This window comes from Prionailurus viverrinus, chromosome A3, assembly GCF_022837055.1.
Source record: "Prionailurus viverrinus isolate Anna chromosome A3, UM_Priviv_1.0, whole genome shotgun sequence".
NCBI lineage: Eukaryota > Metazoa > Chordata > Mammalia > Carnivora > Felidae > Prionailurus > Prionailurus viverrinus.
The window spans coordinates 12606905-12626991 of record NC_062563.1 but is presented as its reverse complement, the minus strand read 5'-3'; the positions used below and the strand labels follow the sequence as shown (position 1 = coordinate 12626991).

At 42.1% G+C, this 20087-nt stretch overlaps 1 protein-coding gene across 1 annotated transcript in view; it reads left to right on the top strand.

Annotated features, from left to right (window-relative positions):
* The window catches only part of ARFGEF2 (ADP ribosylation factor guanine nucleotide exchange factor 2), a 104713-nt gene extending 86161 nt beyond the window's left edge, over positions 1–18552 (top strand). Inside the window, exons 32-39 of the mRNA XM_047851983.1 lie at positions 1624–1762; positions 1871–1925; positions 3388–3502; positions 5788–5918; positions 10015–10183; positions 11079–11217; positions 14928–15045; positions 15611–18552. Coding sequence (XP_047707939.1) covers positions 1624–1762; positions 1871–1925; positions 3388–3502; positions 5788–5918; positions 10015–10183; positions 11079–11217; positions 14928–15045; positions 15611–15787 — 1043 coding nt within the window. The 3' untranslated portion in view covers positions 15788–18552. The remainder of the gene's footprint in view (positions 1–1623; positions 1763–1870; positions 1926–3387; positions 3503–5787; positions 5919–10014; positions 10184–11078; positions 11218–14927; positions 15046–15610) is intronic.
* The last annotated feature ends 1535 nt before the right edge of the window (positions 18553–20087 follow it).

Below are 20087 nucleotides of genomic sequence, written 5' to 3'. Positions count from 1 at the left end.
AGCCACCCAGGGGCTCCTAAAGCATTTTTTAAAGATGGATGTAGTTATTATTATATTTAAAAAAAGTGCCTTTAGGGGTGCCTGGGTGGCTCAGTGGGTTAAGCGTCCCAACTTTGGCTCAGGTCATGATCTTGTAGTTTGCAAGTTCGAGCCCCATGTCAGGCTGTGTGCTGGCAGCTCAGAGCCTGGAGCCTGCTTCGGATTCTGTGTTTCCCTCTCTCTCTGCCCCAACCCTGCTCACAATCTGTGTCTGTCTCTCTCAAAAATAAAACATTAAAAAACATTAAACATTTAAAAAATTTAAAAAAAAAAAAAGATGTGCCTTTCTATATTATACTATGGTTTCTGCTTTTGTCGTAGTTGAAATTTTCTGTAATGTTTTTAAAATGTCCTGTGGGAGGGGCACCTGGATGGCTCAGTTGATTAAGTGTTCGACTCTTGATTTTGGCTCAGGTCATTATCTCAGAGTTCTTGAGTTCAAGGCCTCGTTGGGCTCTGCACTGATAGTGTGAGCCTACTTGGGATTCTCTCTCTCTCCCTCTCTCTCTGCCCCTCCCCTGCTTGCTCTCTCAAAAATAAATAAACATTTTTTTTTTTTAATATATCATGGAAGTCAATATAAACAACAGCTTCATCAGTGGACATTTTTCGTTTGAGTACGTATGTGTTGATTTTAGTACATCCTAGGAAGAATACCTACATAGCACATTAGACCTGGATTCCGTAGATAGTTTTGGCTTAGGACAAAGCTTAATTTCGCAAAGTTTTTCAAAAAGTGATTCAGTTTTAAAATAAGTGAAAAAACAATCAATACCAGTATGGCAAAAACTGGAAGTGCAATGTTTGAGTGACTATATTTTGAGAGACACTGATCTAATATTTCCGTCTTCTATCATTGATCACATAAGAAGCCAGTTAATTAACAAACTGACCTTTTTCCATCCCAGCAGTAAAGCTGTGATAAGTAATTTTAACTCTTGATAGCCTGTTTAACAACAAGTTATTTTTTTTATTTAAAAAAATTTTTTTTTAATTTTTATTTATTTTTGACAGAGAGAAAGACAGAGCATGAGCGGGGGAGGGACAGAGAGAGAGGGAGACAGAATCTGAAGCAGGCTCCAGGCTCTGCGCTGTCAGCACAGAGCTCAAACCCACAGACCGCGAGATCATGACCTGAGCTGAAGTCGGACGCTCAACTGACTGAGCCACCCAGGCACCCCAACAACAAAAGTTTTTCTTTTTTTTTATAAAAAAAATTTTTTTTAATGCTTATTTATTTTTGAGACAGAGAGAGACAGAGCATGAATGGGGGAGGGGCAGAGAGAGAGGGAGACACAGAATCGGAAGCAGGCTCCAGGCTCTGAGCCATCAGCCCAGAGCCCGACGCGGGGCTCGAACTCACGGACCATGAGATCGTGACCTGAGCTGAAGTCGGAGGTTTAACCGACTGAGCCACCCAGGTGCCCCCAACAACAAAAGTTTTAACACTGTATCATTGCTTCGTTAAGTAAGAGCCTGCAAACCCTTTGTCATGTCCCCACCTCGCAAGACGAAGCATCAGTGCCCTGGTGGGAATCAAACCAGCAGCAGAAGTTTGATGATAGATGTTGCTTTATTTTGCAGATAATGAGCAGTTGGCTCGCTCAGGTACAAATTGCTTAGAAAACTTAGTGATATCCAATGGGGAGAAATTCAGTCCCGACGTCTGGGATGAAACGTGCAGTTGTATGCTGGATATCTTCAAGACAACCATTCCACACGTGTGAGTGCAGATGTGATTGTTGCTGATTCTTGCTGAGCTCAGTAGATGTCTTAAGGCTCCACATTGCCTTTCACACTGATCATTTTCCTTCTCTTGTATTCCCTTCAGTTTGCTGACATGGAGACCTGTAGGGATGGAGGAAGATCCATCGGAGAAACACTTGGTAAGGTTTTTTGTTGTCATCTTTTCTCTGATCTCGTATTAGGTAAAAAAATTAAGTAGCCCAAGGAGTTTGTGCTTTTCTGATGGGAAGTGAGCAAAAAAGGCTATAAGCTTTAGGAGTGCCTGGCTGGTTCAGTCAGTGGAGCGTGCAGCTCTTGATCTTGGGGTCGTGAGTTGGAGCCTCACTTGGGGCATGGAGATTACTTTAAAAAAAAAAAAAAGAGTTAAAAACTATGTTCATTAACACGTTTTTTTAGAAAGTACAGAAGATAAGTCACCTCACCCAATAAAAGCCACAGTTCACATTTCTAGTTTTTACTTTGTGCGACGGCACACGTATAACCCACGCGTGTTTGAAATTCGGGCGCGCTTGGCACAGAATGTTTTACCTAACAACGTGTAAGCAGTCTTCCATGTTTTTAAATATTGTTTGAGAGCAGCCTTTTCAGTGGCTATACATTATCATATTTAGTGAATTCTCCCTTGTTGGACTCTCAGGTCTGGTGTTTGCCTGTTAGAAGTAATACTTTGGTGTAATTATCCTCATTTATTCCTCTCCTAAATAAAGAGTGCTTTCTTCCACCACCAGTGAAATAGTGATTGTTATTTTTTGTGTGAGGCCACATCAAGAAGTTCTAATTCAAGTCTCACTTTATAATATTTTGCTTTATACGGGGTTTGTGTTATTAACGTCTATTCCCAAATAACTGTAAAGCCATTAGATTTTAAAAGTCATTTGGAGGGCATCTGGCTGACTCAGTGGAGCATGTGACACTTAATATCAGAGTCATGAGTTCGAGCCCCACATTGGGCCTGGAGCCTACTTTAAAAAAGGGGTGGCATTTAGGATATAGCAACCTAAAAAATGAAGCACCCTATTTAAACATTTTTTGTTTGTCTTCTGTCAACTTTTTAAAAAGCTAGCTCTTGGCACTAGTGTATTTTTGAGCTTGTCCTCATTAATTGGTCATATGTATTGTTAAATCATAATATGTAGAGAAATACCTTCGAAGTCAGAATAAGAAAATACGAGATTTAAAAAAAAATTTTTTTTTAATGTTTGTTTATTTTTGAGAAAGAGACAGAACGTGAGCAGGGGAGGGGAGGAGAGGAGGAGACACAGAATCCGAAGTAGGTTCCAGGCTCTGAGCTGTCAGTACAGAGCCCGATGCGGGGCTCAGACTCACGAACTGTGAGATCGTGACCTGAAGCAAAGTCAGACGCTTAACCGACTGAGCCACCCCGGCACCCCAAGAAAACGTGAAATTTTAGTGGGAGGGAGAAATAAGTGAAATTTATAATGTCCCCTGTGCAGTCCAGCATGGAATGTCATTTTACTTTAGTCTAAGCAAGGCACTTACTCTCAAGTTGGGCCAGCCCCAGTGTTAAGCCGGGCACATCTCTGCCCAGGTACTCGATTGTGGATAAAGTGAACATGGTATTTCTCTCTGGCTTACTTTTAGGATGTGGATCTGGACCGCCAGTCTCTGAGCAGCATAGATAGAAATGCCTCTGAGAGAGGCCAGAGTCAACTCTCTAACCCGACCGATGACAGCTGGAAAGGTAGACCATATGCAAGTAAGGCTACTTTTTCTAGTTGTTTTCATTTATTTATTTTAAATAGGTAACACACTTATGCAATTTAAATACTTGCAAAGTACAAGAGGATAAACACGATAAGCCTTCCTTCCACCCTGTGCCTCAGTCTGCCAGTCCCTTCCTGTGGCAGCCAGTGTCACCAGCTTCTGTACGTTTCCAAAGACATTTTATCCATATATAAGAAATGCATATCCGTAAACACATATGTACGTGCACACACATACACATGAATTCTCCTGTCCTTTTTATACAAGTTAGGGAATACTATACATTGTTTTTTCAGTTAGTATATCTTCAAGATCATTCAAAATCAGTACCTTAAAAGCTTTCACATTCTTTTATACTATTTATGTTATCCAAGGATGTGGATGTACTATTGTTTGCTTAATTGGGTTTCCTACTAATGGACATTTATATTATTCCCAATCTTTGTGACGAACAGTACAACATTGAATCACTTAATGTGTGTGTCATTTGTGAGTTTATCTGTGTAATAAATTCCTAAAAATGGGATTGCTGGGTGAAGTGCACTTGCCATTTTGACAGATGATTAGATTCTTACCCCATTAATGTTGTTTCTGTTTACGTGATCTTCAGGAACACACAGGTGATATTTCATACCTTTGGAGTATTTTTAATTTGCAGTTTCCTAATTATGAGTGAAATGAGCAGTTTTTCATGTGTCTAAGATCTTTTCATGATCTGTTCAAATCTTCATTTTATATTGGCTGTTAGTCTTTATTGGTTTGGAGAAGCTTTTTATGTGTTAGAGATCCCTTTTCTGGATATGAGTTTCAGATGACTTTTATCAGTTTGTCCCACAGTGTTCTTGTGATCTATTTAACTGCCTGTCATTTTAAAAAACAGGTCTGACAGTTGCTATGCACCAGGCACAGCACTGTGTGTTTCAAATATGTGATCTCACATAATTGGTACTCTACCGTTTGAGGAGGTACTGTTGACATTTGGATCCTTGGGACCTCGCGCACTTCTGGCTGACTGAGAAACTGGAACCGTCCTGTTTCCTGGTCTGGTTGTTTTCAAGCTGTGGCCATATTGTTTTCCTTCATAGCAGCCCCACCCTCTTCTCCACATGCCAGGCTGTAGGTGTTCACACCGCTGTTAACTTCTCAACCAGTGCATTAGGCAAAGCCACACGTGCTCACCGCTATTTTTTGAAGGCATAAAACAGAAGCACCCTTGGGATCCATTGAAAAGCTACCATGTTCCTCCATATCTGCAGCTCATGCCAGTCTCTCTGTAGTAGCCAGTGAGAGAATGAACTGTGCTGCCTCATTGGCTCCAGATAAAGGGTTGGCTTGTGTGGAGGAGGCACGTTTTAACTAGAACCGCTCTTGGTGCAGCAGGATGTTTATACTCTGAGAGGTGCCTGGGCCTTGAGACCCCTGTCCTTCCTCCTGGGAACGTGCCTCCAGTCTCCCATCTCAGCCTGCCCTGTGGGCAGCAGGTACAGGCTCACAGCACTTGCGTTGTTTCTCTTCTTTTTAATTTTTGGTCCAGGCTGATGTTACTGAATTGGCATGAGTCAAATGTACACGTTTTGCAACTCCACCATATTCCTCTTTAATTAAACTGATTCTACATAGAAAATTGATAGACAGACAGACATACAGAAAGACCATTTTAGTCACTTTCCAAAACTTGAGAATGACCTAACCTCATTTGACATCACTAAATGCTTTATTTAATGCTTTCAACTTCCTGATTCTATAACAATAAGTTGAATGAGGAATCTCTACTTTTATTATAGTCAAATCAACCCACACCTCCGAAGTGCCTGACATGGACCACCACTGAGCCCAGGGAGTGAGAAGACAAAGATGGAGGGAGGAGATGTTAGCTAGAGTCTAGTCAGTAGCTGCAGGTGGCAGAGAAGCTTGTCGGAAGACATGGGCCCTGCGTAGCTGACTCCTCCCCTTCAGGTCTTTGCTCAAGTATCACATTCTCGGAGAGAGCTTTCCTGACCAGCTTATTTAAACTTGAAGCCCCATCCTGATGACATCCCTACCTTGTCCCCATCCCTACCTTTGTCATCGTCATTTGACATAGGTAGACATGTGCCTTAGACTTAAGTATCTTGTTTATTTTCTGTCTCTGCCGTGGAAGCAGGGATTTTTGTCCAGCTTATTCATTGTTATGCCACAGCATCAAGGACTGTGCCTGGCATGTAGAAGGAGCTCGGTTAATACTTACTCAACACTGGCTGAATCATTATTAGGGTTAATCTTTATCATCTAATATAGATCAGAAACTGTTTGCCAGCCTCCTCATCAAGTGTGTGGTCCAGCTGGAATTGATACAGACCATTGACAACATCGTGTTCTACCCTGCAACAAGCAAAAAAGAAGATGCAGAACACATGGTTGCTGCCCAGGTAATAGGACGAGCCTCAAGGAAGACGAACTTGCCCCTGGAGAGGTTGCTTAGATGCAGTGGTGTGCTGGAGCCAGCTCGTAGATCGTGCTCATCTCTCCCCAGCCCTGTGATCAGTCACGGCATATTGGTAGCTTGAAATTGGCCACGATGAGAATATTTATACCACAGAAATCAGCAAACCCTAAAAATCAGAACTTTCTTTTTCTTTTTTTTTTTTTTTTTTTTTAATTTCCCAGAGAGCCAGTCTACCAGCATGCCACTGCTCAGATCCCACCCTCCCCGGTGCTTCGAAAAAGAGTGTTGTTAATCACAGGCCTGTTTCACATAATTGTTGTATGGTTTAACCATAAGTAACCGAGAGAGAAAAATATATGGGTGAAGATACCACTTTTTCCTTTAGAAAGTTTACTTTTTTGTCTTGTATGTACAACCTGTTGTTCTTGGCGACGGAGGGTTGGGTGTCCAAAAGTTGAACCATAACATTACCCCATAGGTTGTAAACTTACGTGGTTCTGGGACTAACATCCTGTGAATGCCTACTCAGCCTAGGTGGGACCGGGGGCAGAGAGACCAGGCACCTCCAGCCCCGCCAGAGCCGCAGCCGCCTCCCAACCCAGCGGTGTGTTGCTAACAGATGGGTCAAGTCACGACAGGCTCCCAGTTTTTCAACAGGAGTCAGATTGAGATTTTTTTCATATAGGAAATCTCCTGTTTATTAAGTAATATAATTACCGATGAACAGAATATATCTGTGGGCTAGATCCAGCCCAAAGGCTATCCTCCTTTTTGTTTGTTAGAGAGAGAGAGAGAGAGAGAGAGAAAGACAGAGAGAGACAGAGAGAGCAAGTGGCACAGGGACACAGACAGAGGGAGAGAGAGAATCCCAAGCAGGCTCCACGCTGTCAGTGCAGAGCCCGATGTGGGGCTCAAACTCACAAAGCATGAGATCATGACCTGAGCCAAAGTCAAGAGTCAGAGTCTTTCCCGACCGAGCCACCCTGGCACCCCTGGTTTTTATTTTTTAAATGTACAGTTCGGTGTTTTGGAATATTCACAAAGTTGTACAAACATCACCCCTATCTAATTCCAGAATATTTTTGTCACCGCAAAAGGGAATGCCCTAACCATTAGCAGTCAGCCCCCTTCTCTCTTCGTCCCAGCCCTAGATAGCCTCTAATCTACCATCTGGCTCTATGGGTTTACCTAATCTGCATATTTCATATTAATAGAATCCTATAATACATGAGCTTTTGTGTCCAGCTTCCTTCACTTAGCATAACGTTTCCTGAGTTCATCCGTGTTGTAGCATGTGACATCCACATTGTTATATGTATACAGATGTGTGTGTACGCGCATATATATGTGTGTATATATATGTCTATAATATTCCATTGTACAGCTGTTCCACATTTTATTTATCCTTTCATCAGTCGATGGACATTTGGATTGTTTCCATTGCCTGGCTATTGTGAATAACAGTGCTGTGAACATTTGTATATGAGTTTTTATGTGGACATGTTTTTAATTCTCTTGAGCTTGTACCTAGGAGTGGAATTTCCAGGTGACACCATAACTCTATGCCTACCTTTCTGAGGAAGCGCCAGACCGTTTTCTAAAACAGCTGGACTATTTTACCCTACCATCAGCAATTGATGAAGGCTCTAATTTTCCACATCCTCATCAATGGTTGTTATTGTTCTTTTTTCTTTCTTTTTCTTTTTTCTTTTCTTTTTTTTTTTTTTTTTTTTTGTAATTATCACAGCCATCCCAGTGAGTGTGAAGTGGTATCTCATTGTGATTTGGATTCCCATTCCCCTAGTGACTAATGACCTTGAACAGCTATCTTCTGTGTTGATTGGTTCATTTGTATTTTGGGGGAGATGTCTTTTCAAATCACGTACCCACTTTTAAATTGGAGTATTTATCTTTCGGCCATTGAATTATATGAGTTTTTATATATTCTGGATACTAGCCACTTATCAGATACAACTATTTTCTCCCATTCTGTGCATTGTCTTTTCAGTTTCTTGATGGTGGCCTTTGAAGCACCAAAACTTAATTTTAATGAAGTTCTGAATTACTATTTTTACTTGAGGCCTTGTACTTTTAGTGTTATATCTGAGAAAGCATGGCCTGATTCAAGGTCACAGAGATTAGGCCCACGGTTTCTTTTAAGAGTTTTATAATTTTAGCTTTTACATGTAGGTGTTTGATCCATTTTTTAGTTCATTTTTGTGTATAATGGGAAATAGGAGATCATCTTTTTTTTTTTTTTTTTTTTTTTAACACGTGGACATCCCCAGTTGTCCCAGCACCATTTATTGTAAAGACTGTTTTCTCCCCAGTGAATTGTTCTGGCATGCATGTTGGAAATCACTTAATCCTAAATATAAGGATTTATTTCTGGGTTCTCAGTTCCGTTCCACTGACCTGTATGTCCGTCTTTATACCAATACCACCACACTGTCTTGAATGAAATCAAAGTGTGAGTCTTCTAACTTTGCATTTCTTTTTTCAACCTTGTTTTGGTTATTCTGTGTCAGTTGTGTTTCCACATGAATTTAGGATCAGCTTGTAAATTTCTAAAAGGTAGTAATCTGGGGCGCCTGGGTGGCTTAGTCAGTTGAGCGACCCACTCCAGCTCAGGTCATGATCTCACGGTTTGTGAGTTCGAGCCCCGTGTCAGGCTCTGGGCTGACAGCTCAGAGCCTGGATGGAGCCTGCTTCGGATTCTGTGTCTCCCTCTCTCTCTGCCCCTCCCCCACTCATGCTCTCTCTCTCTCTCTGTCTCAGAAATAAACAAACGTTAAAAAAATTTTTTTTAAATAAATAAAAGGTAGTAATCTGGGATTTTGATAAGGATTGCATTGAATTCATAGATCAATTTAGGAAACATGGCCAACTCCATTTTTCATTAACCTCCGGCTTATAAGAAGGATAGATCCATTCTATTCTTAGAATGCTCAACAAATATAAAATCCCTAATTATGTCTCACATTTTAGGCAACATGTTTGATAAAAATGTCTAGCATTTTGTAACTATTTTTATGTTTTTTTCCCTTCACATTTGTAAACAAAGTTGAAGCTAAAGATGCCACTCAGGCTTCACTTAGCAGTTTCTTTGTTGTTGCTGTTAAGTTTATTTTATTTTGAGAGAAAGCACGTGAGTGGGGCGGGGGGGGGGAGGGGCGGAGAGAATCCCAAGCAGGCTCTGTACCATCAGTGGACAGCCCAACATGGGGCTCGAACCCCTGAACCATGAGATCAAGATCTGAGTCAAAACCAAGGGTTGGATGCTCAACTGATTGAGCCAGCCAGGCCCCCCAGTTTTGGTCTTTCAATAAGTATGGTTTGAGACTCACACCTTCTATGACATACAGTACAGTTTGACTTTCTCATGTTCCAATCTCATTATAAAATACAAATAAAATAGGGGCACCTGGGTGGCTCAGTCAGTTGAGCGTCCAGCTTCGGTTGAAGTCATGATCTCACAGCCCGTGAGTTCAAGCCCCAAGTCAGGCTCTGTGCTGACAGCTCAGAGCCTGGAGCCTGCTTCTGCTTCTGTGTCTCCCTCTCTCTCTGACCCTAACCCACTCGCATTCTGTTTCTGTCTCTCTCAAAAATAAATAAACATTAAAAAAAAATAAAAAAATAAAATAAAAATGAATAAAAGAGGAGGAGCACCTGGCTGGTTCAGTCCGAGGGACGTGCGACTCTTGATCTCGGGCTTGTGAGTTTGATCCCCATGTTGGGTATAGATATTACTTAAAAATAAAGTCTTTAAAAAATTGTTTCTTTGATAAGTAGAGGACCGTGCAGTCCTATTGTGAAATAACTGGAGAAGTACTTGTGTTCGTGCAATGAAGACAGTACCGACAGAACGGACACTCGGGCCAGCAAAGCCTGACGTCACACAAGAGCTCGGTGTAATTCTCCCCCCTGCCCCTGCCGGTGAACAGAGTGTAAAGGGGAGACATTCAGGGTGGTGAGGAATGAAGTGTGTGTATGACTTGTGGCGAGTAATGACTGCCTCGATGTGATGCCATGGTGTCCAAAACCACCCTCACTTAGCTCTCCCACCCTCCCCTCTCTAGCAAGACACGCTGGATGCAGATATCCACATAGAGACAGAGGACCAGGGCATGTATAAGTGCATGTCTTCCCAGCACCTCTTCAAGCTGCTGGACTGCTTGCAGGAGTCCCATTCGTTCTCAAAGGCCTTCAACTCCAATTACGAGCAACGGACTGTCCTGTGGCGAGCAGGTAAGGCCACACAGCAGATGGGACAGGTGGCCACACCGGTCACCACCCTAAAACATGGAAGCCCTTGGGAAACTCCTGATACTTGTACACTTAGCTGGAATAACTTGGCAGATAATTTTCATGCTTGAGGGAAAAAGAAGGAATGCTGGGTACATTCCATCCCGGTACCAGGAATTCCAGGAATACTGCCTGGCACGCGGGGGGGATTTTCAGTAAGTATCTGGTGGAAAAGTGAATTCATAGAGACCAGAACTGATCTAGCAAATCAAGGTAAAATTATGTAGTTAAATATTTTTGTATCAAAAATTGTGGTGGTCTAGGAGAAACAGAAAAGCATTCAGACATTTTCTGAGGCTTTTAGGGGTTCTCCTTCCCACCTCCAAAAATAAATACATAAACTCTGGAGGTGATACAGAGATACATATAGATACATACACAGATTTATATAGATACATTTATATGTAGATAGGTATGCATGCATGGTGCCAGTGAGAGTCTCATTTTGTGAACTTTGCACAAAAGTGAGACTTTATATAATTTTTGTATTGTTACTGTTACTGGGTAACCATTCATTTTCTTCCCAAATGCTTATTTTAATCCACAGTTTTATAATACTGTTTTCCTTTATGACTTTAACAGATCTAGGTATTTTATGCCTTTGCCTGTAATAAGGCTTTGCTTGTGAGAGTTGTTTACGTATCTCTGTGGCTGACCGGTACTGCTTTGTTTAAGAAAATGTGTTTAAGAGTAATGTTATATGTCAGCTAGACTTCAGTTAAAAAGAAGGTGAGATGTTTCAGTGTTCTTTCCCTAAGGTAACTAGATTAGGTTCCCGCATGACTTCTCAGTCTTATCCTAGAAGTGTGCACTGTTTATCTGACTGTCTAATCTCTAGGTTTTAAAGGCAAATCTAAACCCAATCTTCTAAAGCAAGAAACCAGCAGCCTGGCCTGTTGTTTGAGGATCCTGTTTCGGATGTATGTTGACGAGAACCGCAGGGATTCCTGGGATGAAATCCAGCAGCGACTTTTAACGTAAGAAGATTGGTTCCTGATTAAATGTCTTATCTGTAAAACACAAACTGCATCACAATAATACTCTGAATTGAAAAGAATAAGAAAAAACATATACATGCTGACACCCTCACAAACTGCTTTTCTTTTTTTGTGTTTTCTATTTGCTGATGCTTTTTTTTTTTTTTAACGTTTTATTTGAGAGAGCGCAGGCAGGGAAGGGGCAGAGAGGGGAGGACGGAGGATCTGAAGCGGGCTCTGTGCTGACAGCAGCGAGCCTGTTGTAGAGCTTGAACTCATGAACCTTAAGATCATGACCTGAGCTGAAGTCGGATGCTCAACCGACTGAGCCACCCAGGTGCCCCTTTGCTGACACTTCTACTTCACTTAATGCCCTGAGGAGGGTAGGGCCTCATTTCTTTCATTTATAGGTTGAGAGGGGGCGAGAGAGAGAGAGAGAGAGAGTGAGAATCTTAAGCAGGCTCCCCATTCAGCGTGGGGCTCAATCCCACAACCCTGGGATCATTACCTGAGCTGAAATCAAGAGTCAGACGCTCAACCGACTAAGCTACCAGGTGTCCCTCATTCATAAATTTCTTAAGGCACAAAAACATGGGCAGTACAAAGTACTCCGAGTCAGCAGGTCCGGAGTGAAGTCCTGACTAAGTCCTCTTTAGGGCAATGTCCACTTAAACCTCCCACCCTTCCTTCTTCCCAAGAAGCATGTGTTGGAATCCTGTGGATACCAGGGTGTCCTGACTTAGATTATGCAGAAACGCAGCCTTGAGGAGATGGGGGGTGGCACTGAGAGTCCCAGACAGAAAAGTAGATGTTTGAGGGGCTCCTGGGCGGCTCAGTTGGTTAAGTGTCTGGCTTCGGCTCAGGTCATGATCTCACGGTTCGTGACTTCAAGCCCCGCATCAGGCTCTGTGCTGACGGCTCAGGGCCTGGAGCCTGCTTCGGATTCTGTGTCCCTCTCTCTCTCTGCCCCTCCCCTGTTCATGTTCTGTCTCTGTCTCAAAAATAAGTAAAACATTAAAAAAATTAGAAAAGTAGACGTTCGCCACCCAGCATCTTGTGAGCAAGACACCATGTCTGCGCCCCTTTTTCACTCCTTTATGATTTCAGATCATTAGCTTGTGGTGCTGGCAACCACGATAGGATGTGTATTCTCCTGCACTGCTAGGAGGAGTGTACAGTGAGGGGATTTTTCTAGAAAGCAGGTGGCATTAAAATCAGGAACGTGAAAATGTTCAGTGCCTTTCTTTGGCACAGTAATTCCACTGTCATGGAATCTAAAATGTCTTAGAGGGGTGCCTGACTGGCTCAGTCTATAGAGCGTGCGACTCATGATCTCAGGGTTGTGAGTTCGAGCCCCACTTTGGGCATGGAGATTACTTACAAAACAATTTTTTTTTAAAAAGAAATTTTGTTAGAAATAGAAACCAGGATTCCCACAAAGAACTCTTCACTGCAGACTTACTTATAAAGAGAAGAAATATCGGGTGCCTGGCTGGCTCAGTTGGTAAAGCATGAGACTTTTTTTTCTTTTCTTTTAATATTTTAAAGTAATCTCTCATGAGTTCACTCTCATGAGTCCCCATGTTAGGCATAGATTACTTTTAAAAATTAAAAATACGAAAATAAGAGAAGAAATTTAAAACAGCTCAGCTATAGAATGGATAACTAAATTACAGTCTATCCTATGGTAGACTATTATGCAGACATTGAAAATGAAGTTTTACAAAATAATTTTCCAGAATGTGGGAATGTGCTCATGATACAAGTTTCACCACAAAACAAGATGTAAAACCATATAGATCTGATTTTTCAGCAATGTTTTTTAAATATCACAGACAAAAAGACTAGAAGGAAATAGGACAATATTTTGATATATGTCCCTTAGGATGATGGAATTACAGGTATTTTTTTCTCCTTTATAATTTTTTGCACTTTTCGTTCATCATAATTATAGAGACACCAATAGCTCATATTAACTTAAATCAAGCTCAAAGGATAATTATCTACATAGTCTCATAAAGTTTCTGTAAAGGAGATAAATTTGCATTTTCTAGCATGACATTTTTTTTTAAGTAGTCTCTACCTCTAGTGTGGGGCTTGAACTCACAAGTTTGAGTCACATGCTCCACCAACTGAGCCAGCCAGGCACCCCAGCATAACATGTGTTTTGAAAGTAGCACTTGTAGGGCACCTGACTGGATCAGTTGGTTAAGCCTCTGGCTCTTGATTTCAGCTCAGGTCTTGATCTCACAGTTCATGGGATTGAGCTCCATGTTGGGTTCTGCACTGACAGTGCAGAGCCTGCTTGGGATTCTCTCTCTGCCCCGCCCCCTCAAAAATAAACTGAAAGAAATAATAACCAAAAAGTTAAATAAAAGTAGCATTTGTGGGGCACCTAGCTGGCTCAGTTGGTAGAGCATGCTACTTTTGATCTCGTGGTTGCAAGTTCAAGCCACATGTTGGGGGTAGAGATTACTTTAAAAAAAAAAAAAGTAGTGGGGTGCCTGGGTGGCTCAGTCAGTTAAGCGTCCAACTTTAGCTCAGGTCATGATCTCATGGTTCATGGGTTCGAGCCTGGTGTTGGGCTCTATGCTGACCGCTCAGAGCCTGAAGCCTGCTTCAGATTCTGTGTCTCCCTCTCTCTTTGCCCCTCCCCTGCTTGTGCTCCCTCTCTCTCAAAAATAAACAAACATTAAAAAAAAAAAAAAAAAAGCAATTATATGTGACAGGAGAAGAGAAAGGCAGTGTGTAGCCAGCTGTGGATGATAGGCTCTATGTTCATTGTGCACAAATGCTGATTGGGCCCTCTTCTCTGAGCAGGCCCTGAGCTATGCTAACATTCAACACACCAGTCTCATTTAATCTTTACCACAGTCCCTTGAGTTGGGTACAGTTATTTATCCCTGTTTTATAGCTTTGCCCAAGATGGCATAGCCAGAAGCCAGAGCAAGTGCCCAGCAAATAAATACTCATTGCCAGAATGAAGAGTTTTCCACTACATGGGGCATCTGGGTGGCTCAGTCGGTTGGGCGTCTGACTCTTGATTTCTGCTCAGGTCATGATCCCAGGGTCGTTGGATAGAGCCTGGCATCAGGCTCTGTGCTGAGCATGGAATCTGCTTAAGATATTCATTCATTCATTCATTTCTCTCTCTCTCTCTCTCTCTCTCTCTCTCTCTCTCTCTCTCTCTCCCTCTCCCTCTCTCCCTCCCTCCCTCCCTCCCTCCCTCTCCCTCTCCCTCCCCCTCTCCCTCTCCCCCTCCCTCTCCCCCTCCTCCTCCCCCTCTCCCTCTCTCCCTCTCTCCCACTCTCCCTCTCTCCCTCTCTCTCCCCCCACCCCCGCTTCCTCTCTCCCTCCCTCTGCCCCTCTTCCCCACTCACATGCTGTCTCTAAAATTAAAAAAAAAAAAAAATTCTCTAGTAAAATGTGAGAGGTTAATCTTGTGGGTTTTTAAAAAAAATTTTTTTAATGTTTATTTATTTTTGAGAGAGAAAGAGAGTGTGAGTAGAGGAGGGGCGGAGAGAGAGGGAGACACAGAATCTGAAGCAGGCTCCAGGCTCTGAGCTGCACAGAGCCCCACATGGGGCTCAAACCCACCAACCGTGAGATCATGACCTGGGCTTAAGCCGGATGCTTAACCAACTGAGCCACCCAGGCGCCCCGAGGTTAATCTTGGGTTTGATGTGCCTCCCTGTTTCCGACTCTTCTAGCGTGTGCAGTGAGGCCCTTGCCTATTTCATCACCGTGAATTCGGAAAGCCATCGGGAGGCCTGGACAAGTCTTCTGTTGTTACTTCTAACAAAAACCCTCAAAATAAACGATGACAAGGTATAAACCAGGAAACTCTAATGTCTCCACTAGGACATAGGTTTGGGTTGGCATTTTACTCAGAATTTCAAGACTGTTTTTCTCAATTCTTCTAAGGATGGTTGCATAACTAGCACCATTCTAGATGCATTGGAGAAAAGTTAATTCATGACAGACAGTGATGCTGTGGCCCATTGGGGCTCTTTCTCTCCAAGAAGCCCAGTTGAGAAAGGCTGATGTTGAGACCGTCCATGCGGCTATTAAACAGCAGCAGTGATTATCAGTGCGGCTGTGTTGGAAGAGAGGGTGGCGATTGTGAAGCAGTGGTTCAGAGCTGGGAATCTGCCTTGCTAAAATGAAAGTTGACTTCGGCAGCAAAGCTGTCCCCCAAATAATTTGTGTTTGGAGTTAAACGTAATTAAGAGACATTCTAATTTGCAAATTTCTCACATCAACTTTTTAATAGCAAGAAAAACCACCAGAATCTTGCAAGAAGTTCCAGGGTGAGATGAATACTCTTGGCAAAGTAGTGCCAGAAAAAATAGCTCCCTGTCTAATTCTCTCTCTCCTTCTCTCCCACCTCAAGTTTAAAGCACACGCTTCTATGTACTACCCCTACTTGTGTGAAATTATGCAGTTTGACCTCATCCCCGAGCTCCGAGCAGTCCTGCGCAAGTTCTTCCTGCGGATAGGCGTTGTGTATAAGATCTGGATTCCAGAAGAGCCGTCACAGCTACCGGGAACACTGTCACCAGTGTGGTAGCCCCAGCCCCGGCGGGCCACTGCTGCAGCTCTGCAGAACGCTCACCATGCCACCTCTGCCTGGCACATCTCGTGAAGGGTCAGATCTTAGAAACGAGGAGTCGGCCTCTGGGAGCTCAGAACAGCCTGGAGGAAGCCGGCCACTGTGCTGGCCCCATCGGTCCCTGACTAAGACGTTGTGCCGTTTCATTAAAGTGTTGCATACCCAGTTAACACAGTAGGTGGGGAGTCTGTTTCCTCTCCGTCATTCCATTTTACTGATTAAACTGTCAAACCTGTCACTGCACATGTGGTCATTTCCTAGCAGAGTCCCACGATTGGCTGTCCGTGTTTTGTCCGAGGAAGTTGCTCTCCTTGAAAACACTGAACATAGCTGTATAGGTTTGTGATTATTAGAGAGTATGTTAATAAAATTTCTTGTTGTAATGGCTAAGTGCCACCTAAAATATGCTGGATTTTTTGTTGTTGTTTGAGCGTGTTGGAGAATTTTGAGTGTTTTTGTCAGTTGTGAGTCAGCTGTAGTTTAATTAGTTTGGAGAAAGTTAGTGGGGAAAAGGGTTGTTGCTTTTTTTTTTTCTGTTTTGTTAACGTCTGAGTGATTTTTAAATTACTTTATGAAAAGATATTATTGAAAATTTCATTGACAGCAGAGTTTAGTAATTAAGTTAGAAGTAAGAGCTTGCAAGGTTAAAAAACAAAAACAGGTAGTGCCTCCTGGCTCTCCCTTTTTGAGTAACTTGGGGAGAAAACGTCTGTAGGAAAAAGTAAAAAATGTAACGAAGATGATTAGCCTTCCTTTGAAATAAGTATTTGTGGATGGGTATTAAAATTTCCAGAATGCATTGTCCATCTCACACATTGAAACCTAATCTATGAAGTAGTAACAAAAATGAAGTAGTAATTTAACAGAGTTAATTTATATTTGAGTAAACCTTTTATTTTTACCTCAGAACAGCGCGTGTACCAATTGTTAGCGTCCCTGCTGTGCACAGTCCCCGTTAAAGGGCCCTCGAGAGGGACAGTGGCTGTGCGTGACAGGGGTCGTCTGTGAACCTTGAGTCGTTGACCCGGAGTAGGCCTGTGCTGTTGTGGGGCCAGCACAGCTGAACTGTGACCGCGGCAGGAGATGGCCCGTGCCCAAGTGCTTCCGTCAACTTGAGCTCAGGGGCTGCGTTCTTTGGGAAGGGTGGACTCTGGGGGTCCTCCCTGTGTTGGTGAAGTCGCAGTACCCCTCACCGCAGTTAGAATGGAGTCCTGACGCGGCAGCTTCTGTAAAGGTTTGCAGTACACAGGCAGGGCCTGACGCCTGCAAGCAGTCTGTTTGGAAGCTGAATTTATTCTGAGTCAGCGAGGAAGAGGACACACGCTTCACTCTGCCCCCTCATCCAGTGCTCACCACAAGCCGCACTCAGCATTAGAAAAAGCGTTACACAGAGTCATTAAAACATTCAGACTTCTACCTATGCCCTCTCGTCCTGTAAATTGGGTTGTATTGATGTCAACTCTGGTGCCTTAGAAGTTAGCAAGTTGGGAAACTATCTAAAATCAGCTATGTTTTCTTTATAGAGAAGGATTTCTGGTGCTTTTGTTTACTAAGAGACCGGTTTCTTCAACGTTTTTTGTTTGTAACAGCCTTGAGAAATGTCTGGTTTGGGCCAGCAGTACTTTTTTTTTTCTTTCCCCCAAAGTATTTTAATTTCTCTACCAAAGAAAAAAAGAGCAGGTTTAGGTTTTTATGTTATTCACATACATTAGAGAAGAGGAGCTGTATAATTTAGGAGGAAGGGACCGTGGGAGAGTATCTTACTGTGAATGGAAAATATTAGCACCTTTGACTTACCTGTCCTGAAATCCATGACATCTTTACGCCGCAGCACGGAACCTGTGTTCTAGACCCATCCCTGGTACTGTAGCCCGTCACAGCCTCAACAAGTCCGTGCCATCATCCGCCTTTGTACTAAAAGTACACACAGGAACGCACGTGTCCCTTCGTACTTCTGTTTTCTGTACCATATCGCCACGTTCCCGACTGGAGACTTTTCCTTTCCTTCTGGGGTTCCCGTGTGACATTTTCTTCATCATCTCTGACTGCATCACCAGTCATTTTTGCCTCCTTTTGCAGAGCAGGAAATGTTTGAGCGCATTTTGTTACATGCTGAAACACTCAGCCTTGGAGTTCTTTTAAACTTTGTCTTTTAAAAGATTGGATTCTCTGAATGAGGCATTTGAATTGTACCAGCGCGGACCTTTTGAAAACAGGGATGTAAAACCATTTGGGGTAGCTTTTCTCGTAGGGGGCCCGTGACATACAGAGGAATTCCTTACCTCTACTAATAAGCCATTCAGCCTAAATTCTATTTTGTGAATCAGTCTGTTCTATCTCATGGTAAACGTGGCTTGTGCCACTCAAACACTAGTGAAAAGAGTGCGTATAACTCTGCAGCACCGGGCCAGGACGCCGTTCACAAAGTTAGAGAAGATGGAGCATTTCCAAGGCCTTATTTCTTTCTCAGAATGCTTTAAGTATTGATTATATGTGCTGGGTCTCTAGAGAAGTTTTGTTTGTTATAATACTGCTACTTTGAGCAATTTTGTTTTCTCTTCATTGTCCTTTAGGGCAGTCACCAGCTCTAGCATCGTAACAACAAACGGTGGATGGGAAATTTGATTCCTAATCTGCATCTTGAGAGTCAAATACACCTTTTCCCTGTTACTCGTCACGTACAACCAAAGAACTACATTATGGAAATTGTATGATAATATCTGGAAACACAACCTTTTCCTCTGACAGATGACTTTTATACAACATGCAAAAAACAACAACAACAACAACAACAACAAACCTAAACCTTTTTGTTGTTCTTTTGTCATTATGGCTATACATTTCGTAGCCGTCACAGTTCTTGAAGGAACCTGCTGACAGATCCAAGTATGAGCACCCCATTCAGATGTCTGCTGTTACGATGCAAACGGATATTGGCTGAGACAGAAGCTAGATCCTTAGTACCACGTTTTCTGAGTTCTGTTTTACCATTTCTGTTAAAGTAGAAATAGCTTGAACTCCTGTGAAATCCTAGAGTTTTGCTATCAGCAGCTTTGTAGTTTGAGAAACAAAGAAACCAAAGCTGAATATTTAAAAGAATGATTATATCTGGAAATCCTTGCTCTCAAAGACACTCATCAAAGGTGTAGTTTTTCTCAGTGTTCTAATTTTTAAAAAATTTTATCTTCATATTTGCATCAAATGTTTCTTTATGTGCAAAAATGTGTTTTACCTCCTTAAAATGCCTAAAAAGTTAGTTAATAGCTACTTTTGTTTAATCTATACATGATGATTAAGTGCATTTAATATTGGTAATTTAATGAAAAGCATTCCTTGCCCAATGGATGTATACATTTTTGAAAGAATAAGCCGAATTATATAATATGAAATGCTATGTAAAGTTTTCTATGTAAAAATATTATGTATAATACTGTTAAAATCCCATGCTTTAATCAGGTGATAAATCAATAAAGTTTTAAAAAATAGAGCTGTTTTTAATATAGTAACTTATATAAATATATCAATTTATATAAATATATATATTTATATATATCAAGCTATAGTTTTGGGTTCATTTGTAATTATGGCAGCTGTAAGCATGTAGTTCGCAATTGGTGGTAAAATTTGGCCTCAGTAATTAACAAAAATAATTTTTAATGGAGAATATTAACAGTGGGTTTTAATTATTTTAAGTAAGGTTCTCTTCTTACTCCTTCCCTCCCCATGAAAGAGGGGAAAATGCAGTCATGAGAAGATTCTTATTTATCTCTTGAATTCGCTTGAACTCATTAGTTTGAACAGTGGGTTCCCAAGAGAAGACAGAAGTCTCCTCTTGCTGCCGTTGAGGGGCAAGATTACAAAGGAAGACTCACAGGGTAGCCAACTTGGGCACTGAGTGGGATACAATTCTAAGGTTCACAGAGGTTGCCAACATAGGAGGACATGGCTTGGCTTTAGTGCTTCTGAATTCAGAATATTCTTTCTGAAATATTCTAAAATTGTAAATGACTATTGTACTTAAAATATTCCCCTGAAATCGACTAATACTTTTGCATCTTTATTAATTGATTGGAGTAAAACTGCGACTCTCTGTGGTCCTACATTTCAGGTGCTTCCAGTAAAGAACAAAAGGAAAAGGTTTCCAAAGCGTCATTATCTCTCCACAGCAGATGGTGCCTGGGTTTTATCTAGAGCAGTCGTTTTCAACCTGCTGCCAATCACTAGTTTTCAGTTCTGTCCCCAAGAGGCACTCGAGACA